The 17,662-nt window shown below is 38.8% G+C and overlaps 1 protein-coding gene across 2 annotated transcripts in view; it reads left to right on the top strand.

Annotated features, from left to right (window-relative positions):
* The window catches only part of CNTN4 (contactin 4), a 976,954-nt gene that overhangs the window by 627,791 nt on the left and 331,501 nt on the right, over positions 1-17,662 (top strand). For both annotated transcript variants that reach the window (XM_023218604.1, XM_023218603.2), the window contains exon 5: positions 12,142-12,268. In XM_023218604.1, the coding sequence (XP_023074372.1) occupies positions 12,142-12,268 (127 nt within the window). The remainder of the gene's footprint in view (positions 1-12,141; positions 12,269-17,662) is intronic.

The raw sequence follows: 17,662 nt of genomic DNA, 5'->3' as shown, positions 1-17,662 counted from the left end.
GGAAGGGAGAGTCAGAGTTGATTTGTGGTTTTGTAAACACTCTTTTTTCAGAGCTGAGCAAATCTCTGCCTAAGTTGAAAGATTATGGCTTTGTTTATCCTTGTCTGACAGGACTTTCTAGTTTCAGTCGGTGGGTAATGTAGAACATATGTCTGGTTTGGATTTCCCGACAAACTTTCAATTAAAATACCAATGTCCCACCAGGAAGAACCGTATCTGGAGCCCCTTACCTGCCATAAACTTTATCTCCATTGTGTTCTCCTTCCCAGCTTCACTGTAGACATCATGATAGCCCTGTCTCCTAAGAAACAATATGAAAAATAATTAAAATCGTTTCACACCAGAAAGAGAAGCATACCAAATTCAAATTTAGTGGACCTGTTAGAAATATGTTCTCAAAGTTTTGCTTGAGTAGCTTTCAGATTACTCCCTTTCACGCTTCCTAGTATATATATTGACGCATTTACTATGTGCCAAATTACAAACCTGAAACATTTAGAGAAGGACAGAAGTACTTTAGCTGCCAAAGAGACAGGTGCAAAGGTTCATGAATATTAGTTGAGGAGCTGCGGTGCATGTAACATGAAAGTACTGCCTGCAGGCATTCTGTGATTGGGCAATTTAATGTCAGGGAAGGCTGTGGGGAATGGAGGGTGTCACTGGGGAGTTAAAAACACCAGTTCACCCCAGAAGGGCTTAAAACAGATGGTCTCCAGGAAACTGTGAAAATGTGACTGAATGTAGAAAAGGCAACCTCTACACTTTGGTCGTACTTTTGTTTAGTCAAGAAGGAGGATGGTTTGGCTCTGGGAGGGTTGGAGAGAGAGCTGGGGAAAGAAACAGTTGTTTCTCCCAGTTCCACAAAAGCTTGGACAGCTCTGGATTATAGAGCTCTTAATACATGACAACTAAAGCGTCAGAAGCCAAAGCAGGTCTTCTAGGTCATTTATACCTCCTATTAAGCAGAAAAATATATCCCTATGAGCATGGATAATGGGAGACACTGCTCATTCAGAGCATAAAAGAGAGGCATTTCCAGCATTTGATTTGAGAGCCGTGCAAGTGCTGTTTTTTCCTTGGTTATCAGCTCTGGCAGCCACCTGCCGCTTAAAACAGCCTGATGTGGTTGCTGAAATTACCCTACTCTGTCCTCCTTAACTAGTGGCTCATAATTTTAGATCACCTGCATCTGTAATCCAAGGTGCAACATTCTAATGCATATGCCTGCACCCCATCCGCAAATCTATGTAATCAGAAAATCTGGGAAAGGCCACGGAGTCCTATAGTCTTCATTTTTAACTGGCTCTCTGGGAGATTCTTTGTGCATACAAAGAATACACAAAAGCATATTGAAGGCATTAGCACTGCTTTTGGTTAATGATCTTTGCAAAAGGCCACCATTAAAGTGTATGAATTCCAGCTTGAAGCTAACAGTCTCCAGAATGGCTTAGATTGTAGTTATGTATATATTTTTTCCAACAAGAAACTGTCCTGTGGTGGGGAAGGGCATGGACAAGACACATGATGGAGCTTTCCATAATGCGTTCAGAAATACCAGAAGGGGCAAAGTTCAAGGAAGCAGATTTCTAGGGAGTAGTTGATCCCAGTGGTGTTCAGGTTGAAGTACAGGCACACAAATGAACAGCAAGTCCACAGAGAGAAGATTTTTGCCTGCCACATTGCTGAAGCCCAGTCCTGTTGGTATGTATTCACACACACACAAGTACATTTGGAGAAGTGTCAAAAAGAAATAAGAAGAATAGAATGAAGACCAATGACATGAAGAATTAACTCACTGAATAAATTGATGTGTACCTTTCTATGAATACGTGTTGATTAGGAGTTTCTTAGCTACAGCTGATAACAACTGCAACTCAAATTTGCTTAAATGAAGGCAATTGTTAGCTCTCGTATCTGGGAATCTTAGGGATAAAGCTTGCTTGGGACAGAACTTGTTCCAGAGCTGAAACGATGCCATCAGAACTCAGTTTGTCCCTATCCTTTAATTTTGCTCTTTTCTGTTTTGGCTTCATTCTTTTTTTAGGTTCTCTCTCTCTCTCTATGTGGGAGTCTTTGGAAGCTCCAGGCTTCCTTCTGTAAGCAATTCTAGACTACAAAAGGGTTTTTTCCTTGTAGTTCTATGAAAAGTCCTGCAATGGAGTCTCATTAGCCAGGCTTTGGTCACCCATGCATGGAAACCAATTTAACCAAGAAAATGGAATATTAATTGGTCAGGCCAATTGATAACGTATAAATAAGTATTAACAACTTATCAATGCTAAGCAGTGTTATCTGCTACTCCTGACCTGTGCAGAGGATTTTAGTCTATCCAAACCACTTGAGTTGAAAGAGTAGGAGGGTTGGTTCACCAAAGAAAAAGTAGAATGCTCTTACCTAATAAGGAGCAGTGGATACTGAGGCAAAAATCACAGATGTCCACTACATACTTATGCCACTAGGGAACCAATATTGAGTGAATTACTGACCTGATATCTCATTTAGATTTCTCTAGCTAAAGCCAATCAATTTTATATGTGTGTTTCTATACTTTTATTCTCATGAGTAAATAGTAATGCATCTATATATAAATCAGAAAGTTTGCTACAGTGGAGCATTAGATTGTTAGGGTAGTATAGTATTCTGTGTGATATCGCAATGGTGGATACATGTTGTAATACATTTGCCAGGACCACAGCATATACAGTACATTATGAACCCTAATGTAAACTGTGGGCTTTAGTTAATATGAATGCATTCATATTGGCTCGTCAATTGTAACAAATACAGCACAGGAATGCAGGGTGTTAACAATACGGGAAACTGTGTGGAGAAGAAGGGGTGTAGACAGACTCTCTGTACTCTGCTCAATTTTTCTATAAACCTCAAACTGCTCTGAAAAAAATAAAGTCTATTAATTAAAAAGATAAAGTTAGCTATAACTATTATCAGTCCTCTCTAGAGTAAACACTTCATGAGGGCAGGACAATGTCTGCTGTGCACATGGTTATGTCGCCTCCATGTAATATTGGAATTGGAATCCAATCTAGGCCCAGAAACTCTGATCAGAAGTCATTTGGGTCAGAAATGTTTGAGCATTTAAAATGTTTGTAATTTTAGAAGAGAAATACAGCCCACAAAACATGCCCAGTGTTACATAATAGCATCCCCAGCTGAGTCTGGGTCAGCACTGCATAATCAAACGCATTTCTAATTCTGCAGCAAAGCATATGAATATTCACACTGAGACTATAAATAGTCTGCCATCAGTTCAGGTCAGTTTTTGCCTCCCAATGAGTTACAGAGTATTTGCATTTGTTGGAAATGCTTCTTCCTTGTGGTAACTAGGGCTTGACGTCAATATCACCCAATTAGTGATTTTTAACAGAGTCATTAATCCATTGTTCCTGGAATGTGTCAAGGTTTAAGATCAGGGTCAGAGTAGGATGTGTTGATACAGCCCCACTTTCTGTTCTTTTCCACTCCAACAAATCCTCCAGCAATGCAGAATTTTTCTCCAAGGACAGACCCTTTTTATCTCCAAGTACTTCCCCTGTCCCACCACTATTTCTAAGATCTGGCATTACAAACGATTAGGGCCTCATTATGTGTGACACAAATGCATGATGGCGGCAGCATTATTTTGTTAACAAGAGAACAAAGAAATAGTCTGGAAGAGTTCACTTCTCATTTGGATTTTTTTCACTTTGTGCCTTCAGACATAAACCAGCTGTCGGTAGACTTCTCTGTTTCTTGCTGTTTAAAATGCTCATTTGAGGGGTTAAAAGAAGGAAGGCGGAAGCAATGACAAATGAAAGAAATGTTTATCCTTTAAGCAGGCATGTCTGTCTCCTTTAATATTTGCTTTGCCTCTGCTCTATTCAGCTGAACAACCAAATAGAATACTTATTCAATAGAAATGCTGTGTGTTGGCTAGTTTTTCAAGTAGGCACTTGGGTAAGGCCTTTGAACATGCCTTGCTGTCTGTCTTATAAATACTAACAACACTAAATTGTATTTGTAATAATAGTGTGACAGCTGTCCAATCATCATTTCTACAATCAGTGATTGAATTTTAAAGGAATTCTTGCACTCAGGAAAATCACTGTTACAGTATTTCATTTGTGAATTTCCTTAGGTTATTGCCCATACGTTTTATGAGTAATTTAGATCCATAGAGATGCTGCTGATCTTACAGTTTTTTAGCCAAAATGAATTTCCGTAATCATTAGGAAGCCTGGAGGAGAAGGTTCACAGCCAGCAGGACACAGTGGGCCCTACATGTGCTCTTCTTGGAACATGCTGGTGGTGGAATGAGTAATGGTTCTTCCCACTGCGTTCCCCCTTGATGCTAGTGGTGAGGGAGAAAATGAAATATGAGCAGGACACTGAGAGCACACCCAACAACCCAACTTAGCAGAAGAACTTCCCCTTCCTTTTCCCTGGTGACTTTGTTCTGCAATCTGATAAAGCAACACGTGCCCACTGGAGCATTACACACATGGAGCATTTACTCTCTTGATTGGTCAAGGGCTTTGCAGGATATAGGCAAAGCCACTCTGGTTTGCACCCGGATACTTCTGTGCATACATACTGCAAAAATCTACCTACCCTCCAGATGTAACCCAGATACAACTCATATCTAAACCCATGCAGTCTTCCCTGGCTGGTATTCTAAGCTTATATTCAAGCCCTTGTGTTCCCCATTAGGTGTCCTAGAGTTTACTTCCCAAATGAAAATTGTTGCTATTTAAGAAGTCTACCCAAGACCAGGTGTTTAATCAAACAGTCCATTTGATGTCATAGGAAGATTGACTGTATATCACAGTGCTGGGTTCTTGGCTTGTTACGGCAGCACTTCATACCTGCCATTAAGATTAAGGGCTTAAACAACCCTCAGGTGCAACACCTGGGAACACCACAGCAATGACAAGTAGACTTGAACCTGGAATTTTTAGTTTTCTAAGATGAAATCATAATATTGCATTTTTGTTCTTTCCCAACAGAGTCAGTTGAATTTGCAACAGATGGAAATATTTCCAGCAAAAGAAAAGGGTGTTGTTCTAAGGGTCATGCTGGCAAAATGTGGCCTTCATCCCACGGAGTAGCCACAGATTGATCTAGCACATAGAACAAAACCCTGCAGGGTAGTTTTTCTTCACTGGGATCCTAAACTGTTTAGAAATGAAAGTGACCGGGCACAGTGGCTCACACCTGTAATCCCAGTACTTTGGGAGGCCAAGGCGGGCATATCACGAGGTCAGGAGATCGAGACTATCCTGGCTAACAAAAAATTAACAAAAAATTAGTTGGGCGTGGTGGTAGGCGCCTGTAGCTACTCGGGAGGCTGAGTCAGGAGAATCGCTTGAACCTGGAAGGTGGAGGTTGCAGTGAGCCGAGATCGTGCCATTGCACTCCAGCCTGGGCAACAGAGTGAGACTCCATCTCACGAAAAGATAAAGAAAAGAAAAATGAAAGTTGTCTGTGCTCAATTCATAACTAGTTTTAAAACTTTAGAATGCATCGGTCAGGCGAGGTGGCTCATGCCTGTAATCCCAGTACTTTGGGAGGCTGAGGTGGGTGGATCACAAGGTCAGGAGTTCAAGACCAGCCTGACCAACATGCTGAAACCCTGTCTCTACTGAAAACAAAAGAAATAGCCAGGCGTAGTGGCATGCACCTGTAATCCCAGCTACTCAGGAGGCTGAGACAGGAGAATCGCTTGAACCCGGGAGATAGAGGTTGCAGTGAGCAGAGATCAAGCCACTGTACTCCAACCTGGGAGACAGAGGGAGACCCCATCTCAAAAAATAAAATAAAATAAAATAAACTTTACAATTCATAAAGATCAAGAGATGCTTGCTCAAATGCTGTTTCCTGAGTCCTGATAATTAGAACCCAGTAGGTCTGAGAGGGACTCAAGAATCTACCTGTTAACAAGCACCCTTAGCTAAAGTGATAGAGGTTGAGTATCCCTTATCTAAAATTCTTGAGACCAGAGGTGTTTCAGACTTTGAAATTTTTTTTGGGGGGGGGGGTTGGATTTTGGAATATTTGCATATATATAAAATGAGATATCCTAGGGATGACACCCAAGTCTAAACGTGAAAATCATTAATGTTTCATATATACCTTATGCATATAGCCTGAAGGTGATTTATACAATATTTTAAATAATTTTGTGCATGAAACAAAGTTTATACTTTGAACCTTCAGAAAACACAGGTGTCACTATCTCATGTTGGCACTCAAAAAGTTTTGGATTTTGGAACATTTCAGATTTCAGATTTTTGGATTAGGGATGCTCACCTGTTTCTGCCAGGAGGCTTGGAGAAAGCTCCAAGTGTGTTAAATTCTTAACACACTTGCAGAAAGAATTATTTTAGGTATAGTTTGACTTACCTTTTTTATTAAGTTGCTTTCTATGAAATGTTTATTCTGAGATTAGATCTACTGCCTGACTTGGCCCAGCTCCTAGGATTGTTCACAGATGCCATGTAAAAATAAAAATAAAAACCAAAAAACTAGATTTAGCATCAGTGGAATTTTCCTAGCTCCACCCACCCTCTAGCTTCCTGCTTTACACGTGTTATCTTTTGCTGACCTTTCCCTTGGAATCCAGATTTTGTTCTGTACTTGCTCCTGTGGGCTTGATATTTGGGCTTGACATCTGCCTCACTTCCTTGAGTTAACCATCACCTGAGAGTCAGGCTTATTTTTCTCTACTCAGCCCCAGAAAACCTCAGCCCAGCCCCATCCATTCAGATTCTCTTACCCAGCCTGGCTTCCAGCAGCCTGAGTAGTATCCGGCTTGTCTGGGAGAGAAGTTCAGGAAAATGTGGAAGTGGGCCAAATTAATTAAAAGAAAAAAAAAAAAATAGAGATCATTGATGTTCCAATACAGCAAATAAATTAAGTGACACCTGGCTGCGGAGAGGTGCTTTAGTACTGTTTTTCTTAGAGGGTTATTTTTTTTTAAGTCAAAAAGTATTTTGTTTCCATTACAGATGTGGTCATTTTTATTCTGTAACCTAGGAAAACAATATTAAATAATATCTTCTAATAGAAAATTCTATGATTCTATGCATCTCTTTCAGTAATTCAAAAATTTCAGATTAGCCTTGACACTATGTTTTACTTCTGGGACACTTGTTTCTGGTCACTAAATCTCTGCTTTTTTCTAAAAATCCAAAGATTTCCCACTCCTTGTTGAAGCATGAAAGCAGATTTTTTTCAGTCTAGTCTTCTCCCTTCCCTTTATGAAGTTGAGTTTATGCATCCTAATTCAAGATAATTTCTGTGGTATGGAACTTTACAGAACACTGGTAGTCTGGCAGAAATTAGCCTAGTGACTGATTGGCAAGTACCTAGTTACCAAGGAGAAACAAACTCAGAAAATCATGATGTAACAGTATTGGCGCCCGCACTAGATCCCCCAAGCTGGGTCTCAGATCAATGGTCTAGAATCCACAAGACCGTATGTGAGCTGTTGGCAATCTTACTGCCCGCTCCCTCATTCCTCCTCTTAACATGATTTTTTAGGAATTGCTAGAAGGGTGGAAAATCATTACCTTCCCCTCCTCTAATAATGTGAGCCCATGCCCCTAACTTCTCCAAGGCAGATGAGGCCCTGGGACGACTCTCACCCTTTTGAGGACCCAAGTGTAAAAACATTAGTCCCAACATCGTGTCACTTAAATAAGAAGACATTCATTCCTTATAAATAAATGGTAGTGGTTACAGTATAAATGCTGTGTATAGAAATGAGGACAAACTATAACTAGAGGTCAATGGACTGTTGTGCTCTCTAAGGATGTCTGCCTTTTGTCAATGCAGTGCAGTGCTTGTTGGGGAGGGCGGTGTCTCACAATTAGCTCTGGAGTTCAACTACAAGTGTTCTAAGAAAGGGTTAGTTTATATGTCAGTCCTAGGCCTTGACACATTCATGTGAGTCAGTTTTATAACTTTCTGTTCCTGGATGCATCCCTCGCAACTGTTAGTCCAGGCAGGCATGTGCTAAAATTACTTCTCTAAATGTTATCAAGCAAAAATGTGTTGGTTAGACTTTGCCCAATAAAAAATGTCTAGGAGTGGGTCTAAAACCGGTGTTGGCTGATATTCTGTTCTTTGGAAATGGAGAGCTAGGAATAGAAGGATCTGTGTTAGTAGTTCTCAAACTTTAATGTGTAAAAGACTCACCCAGAGAGCTAGGTTAAAGGGCAGATTAATGGACCCCAGATTCTTCTGGTGTAGTCAGTCTGGACTGAGATTTAATAAAACAAGCATGGCATGATAATAATGCAGGTGGTCTACAGTCTAACTCTGAGACACATTGTATTATTAAATCCTGTCCTCTGTCATTTGCTGAGATGCTCTTTACCTCTTTAGACTGAAAATCACAGCCACTCTTCTGGTTACATGGAACAACTTACTGTGATATATATATATATATATAAAAAAGGATGAACTTTATCTTCTAGGCTTTGAAAACGGTAAATGCACAGTCTTTTGTGTGTGCCTTCAAGACACTTGAAAGTCACTTTGTGGCTACCACACAGAGATAGAACAAACTTAGGGATGCCTCTCCTCCTGTTTCATCTCAGAATGCCTCTCTCAGGACTCTTTGTTTCACCCAGGCACCTCAAGGTTTTGGTTAAATAAAGCAACTCTTTTTTTCTCAAAAACATTGTTAACCCTGGTCCAAAGGTTTAAAAGCTAGGATATATGGGTTTTTTTATACCTGGATAGCTAAACTTTCTAAAATCTCTCCCCTCATCTTTGGGAACCCAAAGAGCTCATGCACAAAAGCCTGTGGATTTCCTTCCATGAGAACTGAAATACTATTCCCTTTATGCTAATGTTAATTTTCAGACAGTAAACTTGGTTAACTATGAGAAAATAAAAACTTTAGATGGAATGCATTATTTATAGTGAATGCAGAGCATCATTATTATCAATTCTTGTTACAAAATACACAGAAAAAATATCTTTTTGTTATTTAAATATGGCATGGCTACATTGAGAAATAGTACAGATGTTAATCCACAGCCTCTCAGCTGCATCCTGAGTAATCATTATTATGTTTTATTCTTATTTGGAATTACTAGTAATAGACTCTATATTTCTGTATGAAATTCAAATCAGGGAACACCAATGAATTGAGATAATTGATATTATATATACACACAAATAATTTTGGAATTGGGGACAACAATGGAAATATTTCTCTCTTAGAGAAAATCCACTAAACTTGCTGCTTTATTAGTGATCTTGATGAATAACATTTTTCATTTACCTTGATGTGCCAAAAAATCACTTAATTCTTTACCATTGAAATGAGCTAACATTTGACCAGTACCTAAATTTGTGTAATTGTTAAAAATCGGAAATGTAAATATCTGGATTTTAAACACAAATATATTTTAAAGTGAATGTTTGTGTCCTTTTTTTTTTTTTTTTTTTTTTTTTTTGAGACAGAGTCTTGCACTTGCACTGTCTCCTGCGCTGGAGTGCAGTGGTGCAATCTCAGCTCACTGGAACCTCCCAGGTTCAAGAGATTCTCCTGCCTCAGCCTCCCGAGTAGCTGGGATTATAGGCGCATGCCACCACGTCTGGCTAATTTTTTTGTATTTTTAGTAGAGATGGGGTTTCCCTATGTTGGCCAGTCTGATCTCGAACGCCTGACCTCATGATCCACCCGCCTCAGCCTCCCATAGTGCTGGGATTACAGATGTGAGCCACCACACCTGACCATGTCCGTGTACTTTTATTCCATGCTTTTATTTTGTGTGCTTTCATAAATCTTCTTTATTTTTGGTTGTTTAAACTTCTTGTTGATGTGGTATTTTATACATGGAATAAGAAGAGACGGTGGTAGTGGTAATATAATTCACGACATCTTTGAATGCAAATTAAATGTATGGATACATGTGTGTTTATGAGAAAACATTCCTGGCTGTTTTCCCTTTATTTGTTTTTGTGTTGTTTTGTTTTGGTTTGAGATAGCGTCTTGGTCTGTCATCCAGGCTGGAGTGTGGTGGCAGTGATCATGGCCCACTGCAGCCTTGATCCCTCAAGTTCAAGCCATCCTCCCATCTCAGCCTCCTGAGTAGCTGGGACTACAGGTGCATGCAACCATCCCCAGCTAATTTTTTTTAATTTTTGGTAGAGATAGGGTCTCCATGTGTTGCTCAGGTTTGTCTTGAACCCCTGGGCTCATGCAGTCCTCCACACCTCACCTCCCAGAGTGCTGGGATTACAGGCTTGAGCCACTATATCCAGCCTGTTTTCCCATTTTTAACTGATACAGAATCACTGACCTAGTCTAATCTTATTTATTTATAGATGAAACATTTGAGGCATGTAGAGACTAGGTGATTTTTCTGAGGTCCTGGAGTTACCACTTGACCTAAGGCATTGAAACTCAGTCCATGGTCTTTCTGAATCCCTACCCATCTCTTTCTCACAACAAGATCATGGGCCGTCCTCAGTCCCCTATAATAAGATAGAACTCCATTTGGTTATTTTGTCTTCTTAATTTTTCTTCTATTTCAGCCTTAGCATGAAGTGGTTTCTTTTTTTTTTTTTTTTCTATCTGAGTTAAATGTTAAATGCCTTAGAAATTACTTTGCCAGGCTTTACCTAGATCCCCAAGCCAACTTTATTCTTTTTTCTCAGTACCAATGCACCTGAATGAATTCAGTCTCATCCTATCACCTATCAAGAAAAGACTTGTTATGAAGTTTTTCCAGGATAGCAGTTGCAATTCTTGCCCTTCAGAATAATCACATATAAGGGGACTGCCAGCTGCAGGGTGATATTTAATGTAACTTTTACATCATAACCTCTGGTGATTCTATCTTAAAACTCATCAGGCAATGCCTAAGTAAGCTAATTGAATACATTAAAAATTGAAAAAAAAATACTTTGAAATAAAACAGATTCTTATTGATCACCATGTATGTATATATACCACTGTACTTGGTACCACAAGAGATATAAAAATAGGTAAGATACAGTTATGCTCTCAAGGAGCTTATAATCCAAACAAGGAAAAAGAAAGTGTACTCTATATTAAATGCATTTAGTATAAAAAGATAAGTGTCTTGGGAAATACAGTTTTAAAATTATATGGTTAAAGAAAAAGGTTGAGGGTCTAGAAGAATCTTCTAGGAAAAAGAATTTGATTTTGAAAAATGAAAATCACTTTTATGGGCATAAGTGGTGAGATGCATTTTGAACAATATTTATTGTGTTCATAGTCTAGAAGCATATGTACTCTACACTGCCACTTAAGTATGGTTTGTGGATCATTCCAGTCTTTGAACTTTGTTACTGCTCCATGACAAAATAAGTCTCAAGCATCCAGTTTCTCTTACTGAGAGAAAGCACTTAGAAATGCATGGCTGTTTAACATGGCTTCACCATCCAAGCACATAATCAGTGGACTCAAGTCATTACACCTGTTATAGACCAGTTGGGTGTTGCTGAGTCACGTGTGGTACCAGCTATGTGATATTTATCCTAGGTAGACCATATATGGCTTCATAAGAGATTGGGAAAACAAAGAACCTAGTCCTTCACTGCAGATAATTTGAGAATAAAGACTGTAGGTTCTTTATTTGCCTACATAGTCATTTTGAAAAATTGTTGTGTATATTAGCAATACAGAGCTGTTACTCATTATTGACTTATTTACACTATCACCCTTGCTTCTTTCTAATGTTATCATCTCATTACAACACAGAAAAAAGTTTAACTTTATGACACTAGAGAGCCATCCACAATGAGAGCAACACAAAAGCGATACAGGAAGCACACACAGTAAAGGGGTAGGCTAAAGACAAACAGAACAATACGTAGAGCAGAGAAAAGGAGACGTCAAGCAGCCTGTGCCTGGAATTTGTTAGTAAAATTAGTGACTAATGTGAAATAAGAGAGCTCACATTTTCACTTCATCATAATCCGCAGAAGATTAACCTCAATGGGAAATTTTCTTCCAGAAACTGAAACACAACCTAACCTGTTATGCCTTACTATTTTTTGTTAATTTTTTTCTATTATTTTCTTTATGTTGTTGTTTCCTGTTGTTGTTCCTATTTGGAAGGGATTCTTCATTGTGGACATTTTCTCTTCTCATTTCAGATGATTCCACACTGCATGGCCCGATTTTTATTCAAGAACCAAGTCCTGTAATGTTCCCTTTGGATTCTGAGGAGAAAAAAGTGAAGCTCAATTGTGAAGTTAAAGGAAATCCAAAACCTCATATCAGGTTTGTTGATTTAAAAGCATGTGTTTCCATGCATATAGTTTCTATTTATTTATTTATTTGTTTGTTTTTGAGACTGAGTTTTGCTCTTGTTGCCCAGGCTGGAGTGCAATAATGCAATCTCAGCTCGCTGCAAACTCCACCTCCCAGGTTCAAGCGATTCTCCTACCTCAGCCTCCCGAGTAGCTGGGATTACAGGCATGTGCCACTATGCCTGGCTAATTTTGTATGTTTAGTAAAGATGGGATTTCTCTATGTTGGTCAGGTTGGTCTCAAACTCCAGACCTCAGCCTCCCAAAGTGCTGGGATTACAGGCGTGAACCACCATGCCTGGCCCAAGAGTTAGTTAGTTAGTTATTTCAAGACGGAGTCTTTCGCTCTGTCAGTCACCCAGGCTGGAGTGCAGTGTGCGACCACTGCTCACTGCAACCTCTGCCTCCCGGGTTCATGTGATTCTTCTGCCTCAGCCTCCTGAGTAGCTGGGATTACAGGTGTGCACCACCATGCCCAGCTAATTTTTGTATTTTTAGCAGAGACAGGATTTCACCATGTTGGCCAGGCTGGTCTTGAATTCCTGACCTCAAGTGATCCGCCCGCCTCGGCCTCCCAAAGTGCTGGGATTACAGGCGTGAGCCATCATGCCCAGCCCATTAACAGCTTTTAGATGGGCATCATAGGATATCCTGAAAGTCTAAGGAGATGATTGTTTCATGAAAAGCTAAGTACCCAACCTCTGTTTTTTGTAGTACTGGGAATTAAATATCCTGATTGACTTTCTCTTTGAAAACATTAACAATTCCTAACCACATATATTTAACTGAAAAAACACATTTTAAACCATATCAGTAAATTGGCAGGAAAGTAAGAAATGTCAGAAGTCCAAAAGTAAGTGGGTTTGGAACCCAAAGAAGCTGAACAATAAATGCAGTTTTCATGTTAATAAACTACAAATATGAATTGAGCTTTGGTTTTCATGGCTTCAGAGGAACAGAGGTCACAAGACAAAGCCTAGACAACCCACAGGAGAATCTAACATGAGAACATCTCCCAGAATAAACCTGGGATACAAGGACTACATCTTTAGAGTAAATGTGAACAAGAAATAAGCTTGACTTCCAAAGAGACTGTGAAGCACAGGTAATTGTGTATTTCAAACATTAAACCCTAGTGGTTGTAGTAGCAGATGAGATACAACTGAAAAGAGAATTTGTAAACTGCAAGATAGGTCTGAAGAAATCCTCCAGAGGCAGCAGAAAGAGACAAAGGGAAGCAAAATACTTTAAAAAGAAAGAAAAAATGTCTAATCAGGATTCCAGAAGAAACAAGAAAGACTGAGGCAGAAGCAGTATTTAAAGAGAAGACTAAGAATTTTCCAAACTAATTAAAACTTTCAAGCTATAGATATAGGAAGCCCAATGCATTTCAAGCAGTGCAAATAAAAATGAAGCCACATCTAAAATAGTGAAATAGTGAACACCAAGTCAAACAGATGATCATAAAAGTAGCCAAAGTTGTAATACAGATAGCATTCAAAGAGATCACAAACTGGCAGCTGACTTCTCAATAGCAACAAAAAAGCAGAAGACAGAAGATAGAATCTTCAGTATACTGAGAGAAACTGTCAAATGTATAGATAGCCTAAATACTTTTTTAAAAGGAAAACAAACTAACTGCATTTTTAGGCAGACATCAACCAAAGTCTGACTCCAGTAGACCCTCACTAAAGGAAATTCTAAAAGACATACTTGAGGCAGAATAAAAATGATTCCAGATAGAAGAGCTGAGCTACAAGAATAAATGATAAGTAAAGCAAATGGTAAATGTTAGTAATTCCACAAAAAAAAATTGCACAGAACAATAAAAATAATATTGTCTTGTGAAGATAAAAAGAAGAAAAGTTAAAATTCATGACAACATTAGAAACAAATTTTTAAAAGATGTACTAGACAGCGGATAACCTATATGGTTAAAGAAATGAAATTGGGGCCGGGCGCAGTGGCTCACAGCACTTTGGGAGGCTGATGTGGGTGGATCACGAGGTCAGAAGATCGAGACCATCCTGGCTAACACGGTGAAACTCCGTCTCTACTAAAAAAATACAAAAAAATTAGCCGGGCGTGGTGGCATGCACATGAGGCAAGAGAATGGCGTGAACCCGGGAGGCGGAGCTTGCAGTGAGCCGAGATCATGCCACTGCACTCCAGCCTGGGCGACAGAGTGAGACTCCATCTCAAAAAAAAAAAAGAAATAAATAAAATTGAAACCCTGCTGCACTGCACACACAAAAATCAATTCCAGGTGTATAGAAGACCTAAATGGAAAATTTGCAATACTTTTAAAAGCAAATAGTTATACATATTTATGACTTTGGGGAAGGAAGAGATTTTCTAAATATGACAGAAAAAGTGCAACTTGTAAAAGAAAATATTTAGCTGTATTAATATTGAAAACTGATGTTCAATGGAATATACTGAAATAAGCAAAATTACAAGCTGTAAACTTGAAGATTTTTAAGTATATTTGTTATGGGTAAGGGATTCATATCCCAGACTATTTAAAGAATTTCCACAAACAGAATGTAAAAAACAACCCAGTGGAAACATTAGCAAAACACTTGAACAAGTACTTGTAAGAAAATGAAAACCAAAAATTCGGTAAACATAAAAAGATTGTCAATATCATTAGTGAACAGAAATATATAATTAAAACTACAACAACATACTCTTTCAAAATTATCAGATTGACAAATATAGAAAACTGACAATCTGTTGGTGAAGGTGTAGAGCAAACAGAATCCTTGATTGAACACTGCTGGTAGCAATGTAAATTGGTAAAAGCCACTGTGGAAAAAAAAAAAAAAAAACAAAGCACTCCCTAGTACATCTAAAGATGCACATAATCCATAATCTATGATCCAGTATACATAATTATGTTCATAGTATATTCACAAATACATATAACCTGGTTTGTTCGTACAAGGTAACCTCATGCAGTAGTGAAAATGAATGAATGGCAGCTGCAACAACATGGGTAGATCTCAAGAACATAATTTTGAGTAAACCAGTTCACGGCCAAATACATAGTATGTAATTTCACATTCATGATATTTGAAAGTGGTTGAGATGGAGTGGTTTTTCAAGGTATAAAGGAAGCAAAACTTTACCTCTCCTCTCTTAGGATTTGTCAGCTGAGCCTGAGAATTAAATTTACATAAAGCAGATCAAAAGGAGAAAAACATTTTTTAAATGCAAGTTTTACATAACAAGGAAGCCTTCATAAGACAGTGAAAACCCAGAGACGCAGTTATCGTTGCACATTTATATACTGAATTGGACAAAGAGTAGTAAATTGTGAAAAAGTAAGTTATGTGGGGAGCTAGAAGAAAATATTTTAACAAGACAGAGTTTTCTCTGTCTCAACTTCCTGTCCTTGATGAAAAGAATGTTACTTTCCTTCTAATATAGAAAGGACATCCCTGGCATGGGGATTCGGTGGCTCAAGCCTGTAATCCCAGCACTTTGGGAGGCCGAGACGGGTGGATCACGAGGTCAGGAGATCGAGACCATCCTGGCTAACACGGTGAAACCCCGTCTCTACTAAAAAATACAAAAAACTAGCCAGGCGAGGTGGCGGGCGTCTGTAGTCCCAGCTACTCGGGAGGCTGAGGCGGGAGAATGGCGTAAACCCGGGAGGCGGAGCTTGCAGTGAGCTGAGATCTGGCCACTGCACTCCAGCCCGGGGCGACAGAGCGAGACTCCGTCTCCAAAAAAAAAAGAAACAGAATGAAGGTGAAAGTGGTCGTCTTGTACCTGCTGTTTTCTAAGTACCTTTAACTTAAAATAGTCAATATAGGCTGGGCACAGTGGCTACGCCTGTAATCCTAGCCCTTTGGGAGGCTGAGGCACTACGATGGCTTGAGGCCAGGAGTTTGAGAACAACCTGGGCAACATAGCAAGACCGCCATCTCTACAAAAATAAATTAAAAACTAGTCAGCCATAGGGGTGCACACCTGTAGTCCTAGCTACTCAGGAGGCTGAGGTGGGAAGGTTGCTTGAGTCTAGGAGTTCTAGGCTGCAGTGAGCTATGATTGCACCACTACATTCCATCATGGGTGACAGAGGAAGACCCAGTTTCTAAATAAATAAATAAATAAATGTCAATATGCCAGAGCAGCATATTTTTGGGTGGCATGCTCTGAACTCCTTCAAAGGATAATAACATACATGATAAAATTATAAAGAATATCACAGGAATGAAAAAGCCAAAATTAAAGATTATAATTAACTATTAAGAAAGAGTGGTTATAATCAAAGTAGATACAGCAGACTTCTAAGGTGATAATATCCCTTTTAAACACAGATCTTCATTGGCTCATGATTTTTTATAACTTACATACATCTTATAAATATTATTATACCTCTATTCAAATCTGATAATTAAAAACTATAATGACTAATATCTAATGTTATATTAAAAACAGAAATATATATGTCATAGTTTAGGAGAGATTGGAGTCATCAGGTTGGGTTCTCAGAAGAAATGAGATTTGAACTGAGATAAGTAATTTTCAAATAGGCAGAGGACATTCTGTTCAAGTTAAAGGATGGCAGTATTAGTATAGTGGATATTATTTTAGAATTTATGTGCTCATTTATCCATTTGTTCATTTATCAAACATATTCATTATTTGTCCTTCAAAACCTCACCAGTGTTTTTCAAACTGAATTCCAGGGCACATGGAATTGGCTTAAAGATTACCAGAAAAAGAAAAATAACAGAATTTTCATCCAAGATTCAGCCTTCACAGCTCTACTTTGAACTGGGCCATATATTAGGATTCTGAAAAATATGTCATCTAGACGAAATATTTAAACCACTCTATTAAGCAGCTGCGATGCACCAGGCACCATGCTAGGTCTGAGTATTCAAAGATTAATCAACTCTACAATATGTTTACTAGTACTATTAATTTGAGGACTGCCTAGATGTGGATGTAGTTGGAGTAGAATGATGTAAATACAAGTAAAGGATGACCACGTTCTAGGTACTCTGGAGGAAAGAAAGTCTAATTCAGGATGGTAAGAGTAGATGTCACTGAAGGCTTCACAGAAAAGGAGATATTTTAATATATTTGGAGGGTGAATGGTTCTTTCATCACATGCATAAGGAAAGGAAGTGCATTCCAGAAAATAAGAAAACAACAACTCTCTAACGGACCATATAATTAGAGTGAACATGTAATTTATCATCTAAGGGCACTTTTTAGAGCAGAAGGCCACTGTTCATAATTATTCTAGGACAGCAGGTGTAAACCCAGCACTTGTCTTGGGCAAGCCAGAATGAACAGTTATTCCCCCTAGAATATATTAAACCCAAGGCTAAATCAAAGATTTTTG

Source organism: Piliocolobus tephrosceles, chromosome 2 (genome assembly GCF_002776525.5).
Source record: "Piliocolobus tephrosceles isolate RC106 chromosome 2, ASM277652v3, whole genome shotgun sequence".
In the NCBI taxonomy this organism is placed as follows: Eukaryota; Metazoa; Chordata; class Mammalia; order Primates; family Cercopithecidae; genus Piliocolobus; species Piliocolobus tephrosceles.
The sequence above is the reverse complement of the archived record's forward strand: the minus strand, read 5'-3'. Positions and strand labels throughout refer to the sequence as shown.